Source organism: Schistocerca piceifrons, chromosome X (assembly GCF_021461385.2).
Source record: "Schistocerca piceifrons isolate TAMUIC-IGC-003096 chromosome X, iqSchPice1.1, whole genome shotgun sequence".
Classification (NCBI taxonomy): domain Eukaryota; kingdom Metazoa; phylum Arthropoda; class Insecta; order Orthoptera; family Acrididae; genus Schistocerca; species Schistocerca piceifrons.
Genome location: NC_060149.1, coordinates 767,913,060 through 767,930,798, shown reverse-complemented (window position 1 = coordinate 767,930,798; position 17,739 = coordinate 767,913,060). Strand labels below are relative to the sequence as shown.

The 17,739-nt window shown below is 40.0% G+C and overlaps 1 protein-coding gene across 1 annotated transcript in view; it reads left to right on the top strand.

Annotated features, from left to right (window-relative positions):
• The window catches only part of LOC124721661 (unconventional myosin-Va), a 348,113-nt gene that overhangs the window by 243,851 nt on the left and 86,523 nt on the right, over positions 1–17,739 (top strand). The window contains exons 5-6 of the mRNA XM_047246731.1: positions 4,964–5,120; positions 10,936–11,155. Of these exons, the coding sequence (XP_047102687.1) occupies positions 4,964–5,120; positions 10,936–11,155 (377 nt within the window). The remainder of the gene's footprint in view (positions 1–4,963; positions 5,121–10,935; positions 11,156–17,739) is intronic.

Below are 17,739 nucleotides of genomic sequence, written 5' to 3'. Positions count from 1 at the left end.
TTCGTGTGAAAGCACAGATAAAAAAAATTAGTAAATAAAATAAAATAAAGTATACAAGGTAACTAGTGTAAGACGTAACACTGTTTTTATTCAACTGTCAATGTCAATCAAATTCCCAACAGCCGTGTGACTTAAAATGTTATTTTATTTTGAAGGCTACCTGTTTCAGCATTTCACTATACCGCCTGTGGGGCACAGTGCATGTTGTGGGTGCTCATTTGTTGATGCAATACAAAAAAATAATGCCCATACTGCTCTTCTCATATGCTCAATGCTTATTGTATTTTGCCTAATTGCACACCCATAATACCTCTGCAGTCTATCAACTGCTTTATCGGTCAATCTTGCTCTTCCTCCAAGGGCCTTACCATCACTAAGCTTCTGGGATCCTAATGTCTACTTTAGTTTGTGCAAGCGAGCCCCAATACACTTCTGCACATGTCCAATGCACTCCTGTTTTGTAATGTTAATTTCATTGCCATAAGGTCTGAATTCCTCTAAAGCTTTATATCTCTTAGAATCACCATCTCCTAGATACTTAGCGTATCGTACATTACACCACTCCTGTAATCTGGAAAAAATTGCTTTCACTCCCTCTACTTCCATCACTCCACTCGCGCCATGAAGCTTTGCTTCACAACTTTCACTATGTTCGTTCTTAGTATTGCCCTTACATCTACAATGTTTTGAGAGAATAGCAACATCAATTACTTTGCAACTGTCTCCACTGGTAGCTGTCACAACTCCATTTAGAGATTTATGATCTCTATGTTGCCATGATCCATCTAAAGCAACAGTCAAATCTCTACAATTCTCATTATCTGTCACAGCTTCTTCAACTGCTTTCTTCATTGTTGCTTGAACAATATCTTCAGCAGAAGATCCAACCAATTCATTATAAAATCCAAACTTGGTTGGTGGTTTTGGCAAGTTCATAATTCCACATAACATTGTCCCTACAGCACTGCCCTTGCCTAACATTTATGTCATACACCTTCTTTCCACTATTATCACCAAGAGGAATACCGTTAGAATTAGAAAATGAAACTTCTGCAGGATATTTGTTACACTTCAGTAACATTTTACTTGCCAAACCAATGTGTGAACTTATTTTCAATTCCAGTCCTCTTTCTTTGCAAACTTGGCATAATACGTTATGTTTCAAAATATTGGAGAGCAAGAAAATATTAATTATTTCATTCACATCATTACTGTCACTTTCATAGTTTTCAAATTTTTCTTTGCTGTCACAAAGTTTCTTGCTGGAAGTAGTTCTATCACATTCAGTAGTCGGTGAAGCAGTCTCAGCAGCATCTCCCTTCAAAACAACAAAAGATTTCTTCTTCCTCTCATTGTGCCTTTTCTTAAACACTCGATTGCTGAAACAGGGCACATTGATACCCACAAACCAAATACTTAAAACAGGTATGAGCAAAATTCGTCAAACACACAAAATTGAACAGCTAAACAACACAAAGCAAACTCCACAAGTCAACACACATGGTGTAGCATTTATGTTTACCAATATGAACAGTCACTTGTCACAGAGATAAAGCCATATAGCGTTGAAAAACAAAACGCTGTCTGATTTCCCAAAGATACCCTGCTTGCAGCCAGTGAGCGGCGCCATAAGAGCTGACGCACAAAGTCGCTACAACCATTTACACGACATGTCAAATTTGCAGTGATAAAAAACACACTTAGGATGGTGAAACTTGATTTGTTTTATTCAGAAAACTCCAAATAATTTTATAATGAAAGAACCAAAAAACATTAATTTTGTCATTTTCATCGTTCCGGCTCCTTTTAAGACTTCATCATTCCATTAAAAACACTGTGTTAAATTTTGTTTCCTAGGGAGGCTTCAGGCCAATTAAATACATATTCACTGTTCAATACACCGCTTGACAAAAAATTGAAGCACCAAGAATACACTGTCAGCTGACAGTGTAGCGTCATACCAATACATACCATTGATGGGTATGTAAATAGAGTTCAAATTCTCAGTGGCCTGTAGAATGGCCACCATAGTAGAGTTGTTCATGTTTAGTGTTATTATCAGGCCTGGTAGGGTATACAGATGGCATGAATAGCATTAGATGTTGAGTGAGAACTGTGAAGGACATGGAGAAGCCGCATACTTGGGTAAGACGGGGTTATAAGCATGTGACAGAGTTTGAGAGGGGCTTCATTGTGTTTTCCCATTTGGCTGACTGGTCAAATCGTGCAATATCTGCACTGGTAGGGTATTTGGATGTGACATTCCCCCATGTTGGGCTGCATGGGAACGTGAGCACTGACATATTCATCGTTGATGTTTCAGTTGACCACATCTGACCACCATAAGGTAGGTTTGCTGAAATCTGCACTAAGCACATTGTAATCACTTCACATCTCTGCATGCCATCTGAGAACAAGTAATGGACTCCTTGCAACATTCTGTGTTATCGTGCTCCATTGGCCAGAGGCTAGTGGCAGACAGAATTAGGGAAGTTCTGTTCCACTTGTAGTCTTCTATTAACACTAAAACACAAAAGGCTTTGTTTGTGACTGGGAAGCGTGGACTGCTGATGAGTGGCATCGCATTGTGTTCAGTGATGCAATGTGGTTCAGCACTTATACCAGATGACTGATTCTTGGCGAGTATGGGTGGGGATTTGGTGAGAGGCATTATTCTTCCAGTTTTTTGGAGCAGCACATTGATGTTACTCCTTGTGTCATGGTGTAGGGAGCCACTGGGTATGGTGTAATATCATGACTAGTAGGGATTGAGGGAACTCTGATGACACAGCAGTACATCGTGGTCGTTCTATGTGCTCATGTGTTCCCATTTTTCAATGGATGATGGCACATGTGTCTATGAACTGTCAGCATGATGTTGAGGTTCTCTGATGGCCAGCACGTTCTTCAGATCTGTCCCCGATAGACCCTACGAGGGCCATCTTGTATGGCAACTCTCCCCCACTGCCAGTAACTGCCGATATCCAGGGTATCAGTGACCAGTTACAGCAGTTGTGGGACCGCTTACCTCAGGAGAAGATAAAATGACTTTGACACCTTTCACAACTGAATCATTGCATGCATCCAGGCCAGAGGGAGGTGCAATGACATATTGATAAGTGGGCACATACTGCCAAGTTGTTTTTGACTTTGACTCGGTATTGGAATCACTGAAATAACACCATATACCCTCCAACCCATGAAGTTTCATTTTGTTTCCTCCCATCTTTTTGGGTGCTTCACTTTCTTTGTAAGGCAGTGTATTTCATAAACATTATAGTGTTTTCTATGTCACTGTGCAGAAATCTATCAGAAGATTTTCAGGAGTCAAGATGGAATAGAATAAACTTGAACTTCACTAGTACAACTTACAGAGATCACGAAAAAATGGAGAAAACAATCTCGCATGATAGTTGCTTGCAGAATCATTGTTGATTTACTAACACTTGTGATCATTGATGGTGTAATAGCCTTACGATCAGTGATTCTTACATCCACATTCATTTAATTAATAGAATGCCCATGGTACTTTTCAGAAGAGACATTTAGTGCAGACTCAAAGGAATCTTCCACAAATTCTAATGTCTGCCTATTACACTATCATTGTATCATGTTGTTACCTTTATCATGAACATGATTTGTGGGATGTGTAATTATCTCAACACCTTACTGTGAAACTGAACAAGGTGTGGATTCAAAGCCACTTGTGCCTAGCTAGGTTTTCAGTGACTTCCACAAATCTGCACCTGCCTCTGTGTCCATACTCTACAAGCTACTGTATGGTGCCTGGTGGAATATACATTGTACCACTACTAGTTACTTGCTTTCCTGTTTCACTCACAAACAGAATGAGGGAGAAATGAGTTTCTGTAGGTCTCCATATGAGCTCTAATTTCTCATAATTTGGCTTTGTACTCCTTATGTGAAATGTACATTGGTGGCAGTAGAATTGTTCTGCAGTCATCTGCAAATGCCAACCCTCTAAATTTTCTCAGCAGTGTTAAAAAAAAAAAAAAGTTACCTTCCCTCCATGTATTGCCTCAAAATTCACAAATTATTTCCGCAATACTTGCATGTTGACTGAACCTACCAATAAATTGACCATTATTAAAAAAGGAACTGGCAGAGATCAGGTTTTATTTACTATATTATTGAAAGCCTATCACTGTATTTTAATAGTGCTCTTCATTCTGGGATTCTGCACACTCAATCCAAGAATGCTTTAGTTTTCTTTTTACCAAAATTTTGGAAACAGTTAGGGCTTCAGTACCAAGATCACAACTTCAGTAGTAGTAGTAGTAGTAGTAGTAGTAGTTTTGCAGAGATTCCTGCTGAACTCGTGTTTTATGTTCTGTCCGGTCTCGTGTATTTGTGTCTCAAAAAATGACCTAGCAACAAAAGCTGAAATGGACTTACACAGCTTGAATTTGGATTATGAAATTGGTGGGTTTGTTTCATAATGGTACTTACTTTAGAGGTAGCTTGTGGGGTTTAAGAATTTAACTAGAGCAACTGAGCCAAACCATACAGCTCATTTGGTATATGGTGCCATCTGAAAAAAAGGTTTTGAAGAGAAACACAGATGATGGAGACAAGTTTCGTGTCCTTTGTGATAATGTTCACACTCCTAAGTTCATATTTGCATGCCAAGAGAGTTAGAGATGGGGATGTGATCATAAGTATGTCTGGAATGTAATGTATTAAAATGTGAAATTGGAATTATTTTACAGAAACTGAAAACTTCTCCTATTTTACTGTACAAAGAATTAAATTGTTTAAAACTTAGTGAGTATAGTGCTAGAGAGTTTGAAGTTTGTAGTACAATTTGATAGTATGTTGAGGTAATGTTGTATCAAATAAATGTGTGACTGCTTAATATAAATCATTTAATATGACAGTTAGAAATAATGTGATGGCAGTGTATTAACTATGTGTATTTAAACATCAAATTATTTTTTTCCAGTGAACAGCGTGATCAAAGTATCATTGTATCCGGTGAGTCTGGTGCCGGGAAGACTGTGTCAGCTAAATACGCCATGCGTTATTTTGCCACTGTTGGCGGTTCATCAACAGAGACACAGGTGGAAAAGAAAGTCCTTGCCTCAAGTCCTATAATGGAGGTAAGATAATTTTATTATTATTCTTTCTCTCAGCAATCCAAAGAAAGTTTTTAAGTGATAGTAATATGATATTGGATTGATTTGATTTTGGCAGGGAAGCTAAAACAGCTTTGGTCTAACCCGCCACTGCCCACATCAGAACTGAGTTTATTGGGTGGTATTGCTCCCTGCATATCTAGTAAAGCCAACCAATGCCCTTAAATAGTGCAAGGAGTCCCTTTACCAGTTCTTTGTTAGACACAATTTCTTCAGGTCTAGATGACCCGAAAAGTCTGACTCTCTTGCTCTCCAGTGCCATGCATTCGAAGATTAGGTGTGATTCAGTTTCTTCACTCTCATCACAGATCCTACATTTAGGGTCTCCTTCCGTTATTCCCATGGCCGGTCATCAGTCCAACTATGAGTTTAATCTCTTTCCTGTTCAAGCCCAGGATTACAGAGCTGCTTTTAAAACATGCTTTGGCATCATTACCTTACCATGTTTTTGTTTACAAAACTTGGTCCAGTATTCTACGTACTGTCTTCTAAGCCTGTTCCATATTTCTAGTTTCATCATAGCCTTGGTGATTGTCAGGACAGGTTCTAGTTCAATGAATGGAGTCTTTGCCCCCATCCTGGTCAGTCTGTCAGCTTGTTCATTGCCTCTGATCCCTTAGTGGCCAGGAACCCACACTAGGTTTACCCTGTTGCTTCCCCCTAACTCCACCAGACCCCTGTGACATTCTGCAACAATCATAGATCTTGTTGCAGGAGTTGCCAATGATTTCAGGACTGCCTGGCTGTCAGAATAGATGTAGATGCTACGGCCCTTGTAGCACCTGTGCAATTTCTCCTCCACGCATGCTCTGATGGCAGTAACTTCAGCTTGGAATACCGAGGCCTGTTTTCCTAGAGAGATGATGCCATCCAGTCTTGACTGAACCCCATACACCCTTGGCCCAGCGCTTTGGTCTGATTTTGACCCATCAGTGAACCACACAATGTCCCCCATATGGTGTCGAACTGTTTTTTCCCCACTGTTCCTTGCTTCCAGTTATTATATTGTAAGGCTTGTTGGAGCAGTTGGAAGTTATTATATAGTCAGTCGGCATTTCCCCAGCCGTTCCTATATTTACCTCACTCACTATTTTAGTGTGTGATTCTGGATACCCCAGTGAGATCCAGTTTTGAGTCTGTATGCACCAGCTGCTGCCTTCATCTTGACCCGAAGGTGTAGTGGAGGCATACCCAGCATGGCTTCCATCCCAGCAGTTGGTGTGCTGCTAATTCTGCCTGTTATGGCTAAGAAGGCCAGTCTCTGCACCTTAGCAAGCTCCTTCACTGCAACCTGCTGTTCTACCTTCTTACACCACACTACAGCTCCGTAGGAGATACTAGGTCTAACACTGTGGTGTATATCCAGTGCATACCCATGGAGCTTGGGCCCCAGTTTTTGCCATAAGCCCTTCTGGCACTCACTAGAGTACCTTTCACCTTGGAGCAGATGCTCTTAATGTGAGGTGTCCATGTTAGTTTCTCATCTAAGGTTACCCCTAGATATTTCACTATCCCCTTCACAGCTAGAGTTTCATCAAAAAGCTGTAGATTACAACTTGAGTGTTGGATATGCTTCTTTGTGAATGATACCTCAGCAGTTCTTAGGATTAGTCCTTAGATCCTGTTTATTGCACCAGTCTTGCACAATGTGCAGCGCACCTTGTGCCATATTCCTAACTGTGCCATATTCCTAACTGTGTCAATAAATTTGCCAAGTATTACTATGACAAAGTCATCTGTGTATCCTTGGCAAAAGTATTATCTGGAATTCAGTTCCTCAGAGTTCATTCACCACTAGATTCCACAATAAAGGGGACAAAACTCATCCTTGTGGACAATCTCTAGTGGTGTTAATTACCATCTTTTTATTGATAATGGTGGCCTCTATCTTCCTTCCACTAAGCATGGCCCTAGTTCACATACATACAGTGGTCCATAGGTCATGCACCTCTGCTGCCCTAACCATGGAATCGAAGGTTGTGTCACTAATAGCCCCCTAAGTGTCCAGGAAGATGCAGAGGGCTATTTCTTGAAAGTGAAGTGCTTTCTCCACCCTCCCAACGATTTCATGGAGAGCTTTCTCACATGATTTACCTGGTTATACGTGTGTTGGTTTGAATGTAGAGGTGCCCTAGTCAGCCTCCTCTCCCCAACATGTACATTAACCAGTTTTTCAAATGTTTCAAGAAGGGAGGACGACAGACTGATTGGTCTCATATCCTTGGCCTCGGTATGATCAATTTTCCCTGGCTTTGGAATGAAGACAACCTTCACTGCCCTCCAGGCATTGGGAATGATTCCTGCAGCTAGGCTAACCCTGAATAACCTGCATAGGACTCTTATAAGATTCTCTCCTGCCTGTTCGAGGAGAGTTGGAAAGATTCCTTCTGGGCCAGGTGACTTGAACGGTTGGAATGTTCCCACCGCCCATTGGATTTTACTGAAGTCGACACACTCCTGGGCCGATTCCTAGCCCTCTCTTAGAGTGCCTGAGAACCACTGTCTATCAGGCATCGCATTCTGGTCTGTTATCCGCCAGAGCATGTTGAGGAAAGTGAGTATTGAGGAGCAGTTCCAGAGTCTCATGTGCTGTCTGTGCATATTCCCCATCCTCCTCCTTCAGCGTACCTCATGGATTAGTTAGTACTCTAGTGAGGATTTTGTGAAGTCTGGCTTGAGCAGCCGTGCCCTCCACTTCCTCACAGAATGCCTTACATGATGCCCCCTTTGCTTGTCTAATTACAAGGTTGTAGTTGAGAAGGGCCTCATGATATTTTTCCCATTGTCCTTTACATCTCACAAGGTTAAACAGTCTTTGTATCTATTTTCTTTGCATTTCCAAGTTATTGTTACACCAAGGCACACTCCTATTTGTGCACTTCTTGGTGACTGAGCAGTTGTCCTGGTATGAGGTTACTGTGGTAGAGGTTACAGCCTCTGCTACTTTCTCAATCTCTACTGGATTCATTATCAAGGTTTTAATTTCTGATAAGCTTAAGTCAAGGTCACTCCTGTATGTCTCCCAGTCTGAATTCCATAGGCCGTGGCCTGTCTGATTCCCATTTCAACCTTGAATTTAATATATATGTGGTTCTATGAGGATGGCTCTAACGCCACATGCAATTGTTTGACATAGCTGCCCATCATCATGGAACCAATGGTTATGTCAATTACTTCTTCCCTCCTGCTATTCCTGATGTAGGTTCATCACCCCTATTCAGGATCTCCAAGTTGTTAGACAAGAGAAATTCAAGAGGGTACTCACCTCTACTGTTGGTGTCCTTGCTGCCCCACATTAGATTGTGAGCATTGGCATCACATCCAATCGATAGTTGGTTGCCTTGCCGATGGCAAGTTTCTGTCCATATCCTCACCTCCAAAGGAGGAGAACTGTCTTCATAAGGAAGATATTCTGAGGCTAAAACGATTTCCCTCATGATACCTCTCTCATGTTGCTGCATCCTGATGGTCACCAGGTCCCTGGAACAGAAATCCGTCATTGGCATGAAAGAAATTCCGTTTGTCACATAGATGCATGTTCTGGAGTTTCTTAGATTTCTAGCATAAATCAGTTTACCTCCAGTGCCAGTGAGGCCCGATACACCCTCTTTATATAAGTAGTGTTCTTGTATCAGGGCCATGTCCACTTCCCGTCTCCCCAGGCGACAACTCAGGGCATCAGTGGCCCCTTTACTGTGCTGCAGATTAATCTGCAGCACCGCAAGTCTCTATGTTGCTGCCATCATTGCCCCTGAGGTCTTTGATTACCCTGACAGCAACTTGCAAGAACCCTAAAAGCAATTTCAGGTCTTGCTCTCACAGTGCCTTCAGGGACTTCCGACCTCCACCACCAGGGTTCATCCTGCAGGTTGATTACTCCCCAATCCTCGGTCGAGACTTTTGGGTTCTGAACCCCTATTTTCTCGAACAGAATCTTTGGAGAGAGATCCTTAAGGATCTTTGGTACCCATATTGATACCTTTACAGTCTTAAGAAGCTCAGCTGTTGTCTTGACCAACAGCTTCGCATCCTCCCACGGGGATATCATGGGCACCTCAACCTTGAGCCATTCCACCGTATGCCATCTGTACGAGCTGCTCCTGCTGTGAGGTGATGCCTACCAGTGGATAGCCTTCTTGGATAACTGCCATCTTAAAAACCGAGACTGCAGTACTATAGGTTTGTTTCCCTGTTTCACACCTCGGCTTTTTCTGGGCTCTCTTATCCTGAGAGGGGAGAGTTTTGATTCCTTCCTTATCCTCTTGTTATCTGTCTTCGACGTTGTGGGTGTCTGGGCGTCCCCTTCAACTTGAGACAGTTTTTTCTTGGGGGGGGGGGGGGGGGGAGGGTCTTGGGCTCAAGCCCTTTTAATTCCCTCCACTTTCGTTTGGGAAGCCATTCTTTTCCTTCCTTTTGTTTCTGTTCCCTGAGAAGTTTGCTGCTCTGGGCCCCAGACAGGGCTTTAATCTTGGTCTGGTCCAACTTCTCAGTTACAGTTCCCACTTCTTGCTCAGGTCTAGACCCTGATTCAGTATGGGAGTGCATTCCATCAGTCCTGACTTGATGTTTGTGTGTCTGAGGTCTCAGTTTGCCCCTCAGTTTGTTCTAATTTATTTTTGTCACTTGTGTCCATCTTGGTCCCACGAGATTTGGGGATCTACACGGTCCACACCACAGAAACCCCCCTACGGTGTAAGGCTACTTACTAAGAGAGGTCACCCGGTATCCCTGAGGCTCCATTTGTGACACATGTTCCCATGTGCCATACACCTCTCGGCACGGATTGCATCACACGTTGGGTTGAGGAAGGGAATTGGGTGAGGACTAGAAGTGGATAAGGAAGACAGGACATTGTGGGCCACTCTGTCTGATTCATCAGCTAAGGCCTTTCTGGTAGTAGGTCCTCTACCTTCACCATAGCTATCAACTTCACGCGGATACGCAGGCCTCTACAGCCTCATGGACAGTGCTTCGCCAAGGTGGTGTCCCCCGGAGAGGATGATACTGGATAGCTTTGCACAGTCGCATAGTAATAGCATGTAGCCATTACTTCTGTGTTTTTTATTATACTGAAAACACCTTTTGGAGCAATTCACATCGGAATATATCTAAACTCAGAGAGGAACTCTATCTAATGTAATGCTTAAAATAATTATGGAGTGTTAATGATTACTAAGATTTTTTGTTGTTTTATCCAGACAAACACAGTTTCCCTTCAGGATTGCTGCCCAGTCTTGTACTGATTATCAAATAGTATTAGAAATTCATGAAGGGTGTTACTACATTTTGTACACCAAAGAACTCTTTTAAGAATGTTACTTGTGCGTAACAATATTCTCAACAGCCTCGCTTTTTCATGACGTACTGTTTTTTGGTAGCATTAATGTCACATGTAGACCTTCTACGAGCTTCTTTCATATATTAATTTACATTTTCATCAATTCTTCTAAATTGTCTGTTACAAACCAACCAAGTACAATTTGTTTTATTTCATATCATATCAACTATATAAAATAGATTCTTTATATATGCAAATAGTTAAGAATTCTTTGCTTTCATTCTGGTTTCTGGAATGATGCACTCTGTCATACTTGTTAATACAGTATTTACAGTAACTTTCTGTGTGTGATTTTATTCTTACTAGAGATGAGAATTGTTGGCAGTGTTGAGCAGTTCTCATTCAGTACTGGCAAAATTTATAGTAAATTAAATTGCCTAACTAAGTAAAGTAATAACAAAGCCTTATTTTATATTAATAATTTACCTTTGCATTTTTCAGTCAATAGGTAATGCCAAAACAACAAGAAATGACAACAGCTCAAGGTTTGGGAAGTTCATAGAAATACATTTCAACAAACAATATCATATACAAGGAGCAAGTATGCGCACTTACCTGTTGGAGAAGTCTCGTGTTGTCTTCCAGGCACCAGAAGAAAGGAATTATCATATATTTTATCAACTCTGTGCAGCAAGAGAAGAATACCCTGAACTTCAGTTAGGTACATGTTCAGAACCCAATAAATACTACATTGGCTTTTGAGAAATGGTGCATTTACAGTTTCATAAAAAATAATGAATGGCTAAATGGTAGAAGCAGCAATTAGTTATGAACTACAATTTTTAATAAGAATGAGAGAATTAATTCAAATTAAAATACTGCACAAAAGGAAATTATTTTGTGGATTTACATTACACTGAGCATTGAGATCTGAGAAATGGTATTCCCAAAATTGTCGGTGATGGAATGAATCAACATTTTTTTTTTCCATACTGTTGGTAAAAATTTACAAGAATGATTTAGAACGACAAATGTATCGATTTAAAAGGAGAAACACTGGCTCATAGGCAATAATCAAAATTTATGTAGCTCCACATATTGTGAGGTAATTGCACCTTTGTGATATGGTAACCTATGAATCATTGTTTGAATGATGCGGTAAACAGATATACTGTGTACGCAGTTGCTGATACTGTAAGGTGGGCAGAACCAACCAAATGGAGGGGTACATACTGAAGGATAGGAATGGGAAACTTCTTACTACCTACATACGAGGCATCAGACACAAGTTATGATATGACACCTGCAACAGTTGAGGGTAAACAGGGCAGTGATACAACAACAAATAATAAGAGCAATGAACTGTAGGAACTCCCAAATGAAATGAAGTGGTGCTCGTTCACTTGTATGAGGAGTGTTCAGTCAGTATTTAATCAATTTCATAAAGCAATGTTCCTCATAGTACAGTATGGAAATTAGTGTGGGGTCAGCAGCTGCAGTGGCTATACAATTCACAGAAAGTGCAAGCTTAAATTCCTACTGACTTCAGGCTTCATAATGTGTCGAGTTGACACTGTAAGATTGACCCTCACATTCTGGACATGCAGTTTCCTCATGTGAAGTCTGTTTTGCCAGATAAGATGCTCAGTAGTGGCAAGAGTTATGTATGGGCTATTGATAATCCCAGTGCTTTAGATGTTGATAGCCATTAACAGAAATCAGCAGTGCCCTTCTTGGAAGGCAGTCAGTGGTTGGTTAATGGGTCTGTGTGTTCTTACTCTCTGCTTAATTGCATCAGTGTTTCAGAGGTATATGCTTCTCCCACTATTGGGCAGTATTTCATGTCATCTTTGTGAACACTCCCGCTTGATGAAGACAGCATACTATTCGTATCTTGCTCAGGAACATATCCACTTGATTTATTTTTGTAAGGCCTTATGAAACATCTAATGTGAAAGACACCATCTGAAAATGAAGACAATCTCCTGACAAGAATTCATTGCCAATGACAGTATCTGAACAACAGCGATATTGTTCACAAAGGTATGACAGAATTTTGTTTCACAATATAATGTTTGCTTTAAAGCTGTGTGACACCACTCTGAGCAAATGATTTATTTATTTTTTATTTATTTATCCATCCGTAGACAATAAATACTGTATGGATATTGTCCAAAAGTACATGTAAATTTATGGGAAACAATTTATGGAAAAGGAACATACAAAATTTTATATTAAGTACTACAAAGAATAATTCATACAAAATTGTACCAAAAAATGTATAAAGGATAACACTTGGTCATACAAGGCACAGTAATACAACTTTCCATACATGTATACAACAGTATTTTAGCTGCATAGTCTGTTTGCCTTAAGGCTCTAATTTTGTCTTCCCTAAACAGGAAGCCCTTACATTCACGTGTGTGATGTGTGTGTGTGTGTGTGTGTGTGTGTGTGTGTGTGTGTGTGTGTTAAAGGGTTTGCGTTGTGTCTGTGGATGACTGTGTGTTGTTATTCCTTTTCCGTAACAGAAAGATTTGTTTTAGACGGCAAGTGCTGGGACCCCAAAATATGCCGTCGTGGCACCTACTGCAATACAAACATTTGCAGTAATTCTGAGAGCAGAACAGGCTGAGTTAAGTTTCTGCACAAGTTTCATTACATGGTCATTAAAATTAACATTTTTATGTGCATTAATCCCCAGCAATTTTGTTGACCTCTATGGCCTTGTCACCCAACAACAGATCTAGATTTACATTTTGACATATTTTCCCAAACTGCATATAATTTGTTTTATTTGAATTTATTGTCAAGTGGTTTGCATTGAACCAAGTGTGGGCATTCTTTATTACTTGATCAGTAGTTGTTTGCAGCATTTCCTTTGTTGCACCGATTATCACACTAGTGTCATCTGCAAATAGTATGGCCTTTGCTTCTCGATCTGAAGTGTGAACATCATTTATGTGGACAGGACAAGGAACAATAAGGGGCCTAGAATACTGCCTTGCGGCACTCATATTTCCACTTTTTTTTCTTTTTCTTTTCTTTTCTTTTCTTTTTTTTTTTTGCGTCTGATACTAAATTTATTTTGTGGTTGGAGTAATCGGACATCAGTCCTACAATCTGTGTTCTGTTTTGTAGATATGATTCAAACCACTTTTTCCCTGTCCCATGAAAACCTAATGCTTCCAATTTTTCTAAAAGAATGCCATGATTGACAGTCTCAAATGCTTGATAAATATAGCACCTTGTGCAAATTATGCAGGTAAATAAAATTACAAAAGCATGTATTTACATAAACTCTTACCCTTGTTGGCAGGCCAATAATAAACTGTAAAGTGCCTCAGTTCTTCTTTGCCTTTAGACTCGGTCATTTCCAAACCGAAGTTATCTATCTCAAGTTGATACATATTCCATTTTCCATCGTACCTGTAAGTTGGTATTATCATCACAGAAACATCATGTAGATAATTTCAACATACTTTTTATATTTACTTCCAATTCATTCTCAGCTGTAGTTTATGAAAAATGATTGTTTATGCAACTGTTCTTGTTTTTAGTTTAATTTGCTTGTAACAATATCTTCTGGGTTAGTGATGTGTCAAGATAGCTGAGTGCATTAATGTGCCACTTCTGGGGTATGGAGGGGGGGGGGGGGGGGTGCATGTGATCCCGTCCCCAGATCAAATCTGCTTCATGTATTAAGGACAAGGGCTGGTAAGCTGGCCAGTGCAGATGTGGTTTTTAGGCCATTTCTCCACATCCAACTGCCAAATCCTGCCACAGATACATGCCACACAAACATTTAGAGCATCAGTCTCACACTCAAACCTGCAAATACTCTAGGTGCAGACAGATGGGGTGCACAAATTCTGCCTGGGGGGGGGGGGGGGCAGATAGGAATGGTGTCATCAAGAAGGGCATCTGATCACCAGCTACCTCAGCGTAAAGGTGATGAGTCCATAAGGTAAACAGGAAGAGGAGGAGGAGGTTATCGATATCTTCATCTCTTCTGAAATACTATGTAGGGGGCTGAAGAATGTATGCAGTTTCTGCCTTCAAACCAATTTTTCTGAAATTTTCTGGCTGTGTGACCTTTCTCATTGTTACTATGGATGTGGTGTATCCTTCCTGGTTTGGATCCCACACACTTTAACAGTATTAGTGTGTGGCCAAAACTAATCTGACAATAGGAATCTCTTTCATAGACACAGTGTAAGTTTACAGTTGCTTAACAGGCTACTGTTCCTATGTGGTATGATCACACTATTTTCTCGCGTGTAACAGTGTAACCATAACATATTTATGGGCACACCCAGAATCTTGTGTGTGTTTGTGGACAACTTCAGACATGGTAACACATCTGCTTGAAATTTATTTTAAATCCAGTCACAAACCTGACTGAATGTTTCGTACAAATGTGTTTGGTAGCACTGAAGTATGAGCATTTTGAAAGTCTCAAAATGCTGAATACACCTTATTACTCTAAGGTATTCAGAGACTGTGATGCATGTCAGCAGTTCTGTGAATCAGTTCTGCTGTCTTTCTTGTAGAAGTGTGTGACCTCTGGCACTCTTCCATTAGCTATGAGGTATCTGCTGTTGAAGGTATCTGCAGTGGACTCCAGTTAAAGAATGGACCTAATAGATTAGTACTCATTGTATGGAACTAGAGAAGCGCTTCATTGGGTTCTGGGGCCTTGTTGAATTTTAGCAGTTTCATCTGATTCTCAACACTGACTGGTATTGATGTCTAAGTAACTCATTTAGCAGTTGTATAAAGAATGAATGGTGGCAGTGTTCCTTATCTTTGTGAAGGTACAGTGAAAGATGAGATCTGCACCCAAACTTTTATTTTGTTATTTTTTTCACTTCTGCTCATTGTGATCAGTAAGTGTCGAGATACAAAGTTTGGAGTCACAGTATGAATGGATGACGATAAAAATGTCTACAGTAACATTCTATTATGGTAGTTACTGAAGGCTTTACATATTACCCTTCTCTTAGACCAACATAATTTAACATATGTCTATTAGATGTTTGACATTGTACTTTGCACTAATTGTGTAGTGGTTAGCATTCCTTAAGTAGCTTCCTGGTATTGTTATATGCCGTGGAGAAATTGGTGTGGGAAGTGGGTGGAGGTGGAAATACTTGTGATTTCTATAGCATTGGGGAGTCTGTATATGTCCGTTACAGTTGCACGGGTATATGATATACCTCAACACTTACGACACTGAAGTAGTAAGAATGAAAGATGTCAGAAACTGAGTGAAGAGGGCAAGTGGAAACTTAGTGAAACATCTATTTTTGTCAGACCTAAAACACTCCAGGGCTTCCATACTTCAATACAGTTGGATGTATTTGTTTTAAAGTTAGGGAGCAAATACCAAACACTCTATCTGCGTATTTGAGTGCCATATATCTGACCACCTGACAAATGAAGCAGATCTGTTGATAAAAGAGCTTCCTATTCATCCTGACAAGACTGCCTAAACTGCTTTCAAATGTATCCAGTATGTAGTAGGGAGTATCTTATTTAACATACAAAAGCAGAAGTTTAAAAATCAAGGTCATTTGGGAGACACCATATGTTGAAACAAAGGAGGACTAAAGGGCACAGCAACACTCTACATTTGTGTCCTTACTTGTTTTGGACATTCAGAAACCCTTTTTAAGAGGGAACACCTTGACGTAGCTTACTTCTAATCGTAAGTGTAACTGCAAAATTTGACTAAATGTGTCTCCTCCTGACATCTAAAGGAGACCATGGATAATCAGCAGTGTGTGGTTTCCATGCTACATAGACGACTTGTGTGTCCCTGGTATGAAAATTCTGGCTGATCCAAAAGAAAAATGTGGAGAGAAGATTCGAAGCCAAGAAAAAACAGGTCATGGGGTGTCAGACCATACAGATTTCATTTTTTGGCAACTTAATAAAATTTCTGCTACTGAAACAATGGTACTTGAAGTCAATGTAAGAGAGCAATGAGGCTTCTCAGCTAATTCTCAGAGTATCACACGATTCCCATCCCAGCAGAAAGGGTGGGGAAGAAATGATCTGACAAAGGGCTCACATGCTATAGTGAAACATAAATAGATTTAAGATGCAACTAGAGTAATTGAATGCTTGTTTTCTGAAGCAACCTGTGTGGAAAGTATAATGGTATGCATAATAGAAATGTTTCTCACTTTTTTGCACCCACATTGGAGCACTTGAATCAGTCCATACACAGCCAAATCTTCCAAGTTGAGATTTGGATTTGCGGCTTCCTCTTCTGTTCCCAAAAGTTTTTCATTTTTTCTGACTAGGCTGCCCTTTCTTCATTGGTTATTACATATTGTTTTTATTTAAATTTATTTAGTAGAAGTTTTGTGTGTCCACCCCTTAGAATCGCCTCCTCTTTTATGTGTTTAATTTGTTGCTTCGTTATATTTAACTCTTCTAAATCATCCTGGACCTCTTTAACCAATTTTTTATGGTTTTATTTTTCCAAAAGTAGTTGAATAGTTGTTTCACTTGCCCAGTTTTTGATAATCTTTATAGAAGGCAGAAAAAATGAATCCACCTTTTTCGCATTGTATCCATTGCTGACTCATTTTCCCGATACACCACTTAATTGGTCAGTACTCTCCATTGTCCATTTATTTGGTGTTTCTGTTGCTGATGGTTTTGCTGATTCTTCTCTCTGCCTTCTGTAGTTCATCTGTTGCTGATTTTGGTCCAACTTGAATAGTGTTTCACTTGAATTTGTTACTTCAGGTTTAACAATGCAATAGTAGTGTGTTTTGGATTTGGCATTCATTGAGAGAGATTTGTGTGTGGAGGTTGGCCAGGAGTTTTGCTGTGGTTATTTTAATTTAATTGTTCAACTTTATATTGTGGCTTTCTTGTTTGTGTCCAGAGCTAAGATTTCACCAAAATAAATGGGTGTACTAACAATCTCAGTTGGTTTGTTATTGTTCGGTCAGCCAGGTAGTGTTTCAAACTTGAAGATTGGCGCCATTTCCATAATTTTTTATTTATTTATTTATTTTTTCTTTTTTTGAATGAAATTTGCAGTTCAGTTTTTGCTTCCCCTTTTATCCCCAAGTACTTCAATTTGAAGTATATCATCTTCCGCATTATTTGCCAGTAGCACAATATTGTTTGTGAGTACTAGGCAATTAAGGTTGCTATTTTTTCGATCTTTGGCATTTCGTATTCAATTCTTGTACGATTTGTCTCCAATCCACAGTTAAGTGGTAATAGTGAGAGTCCATCCCTCTGTCGAAGGTCTGTACGCATTTCGAACAGTTCAGACGG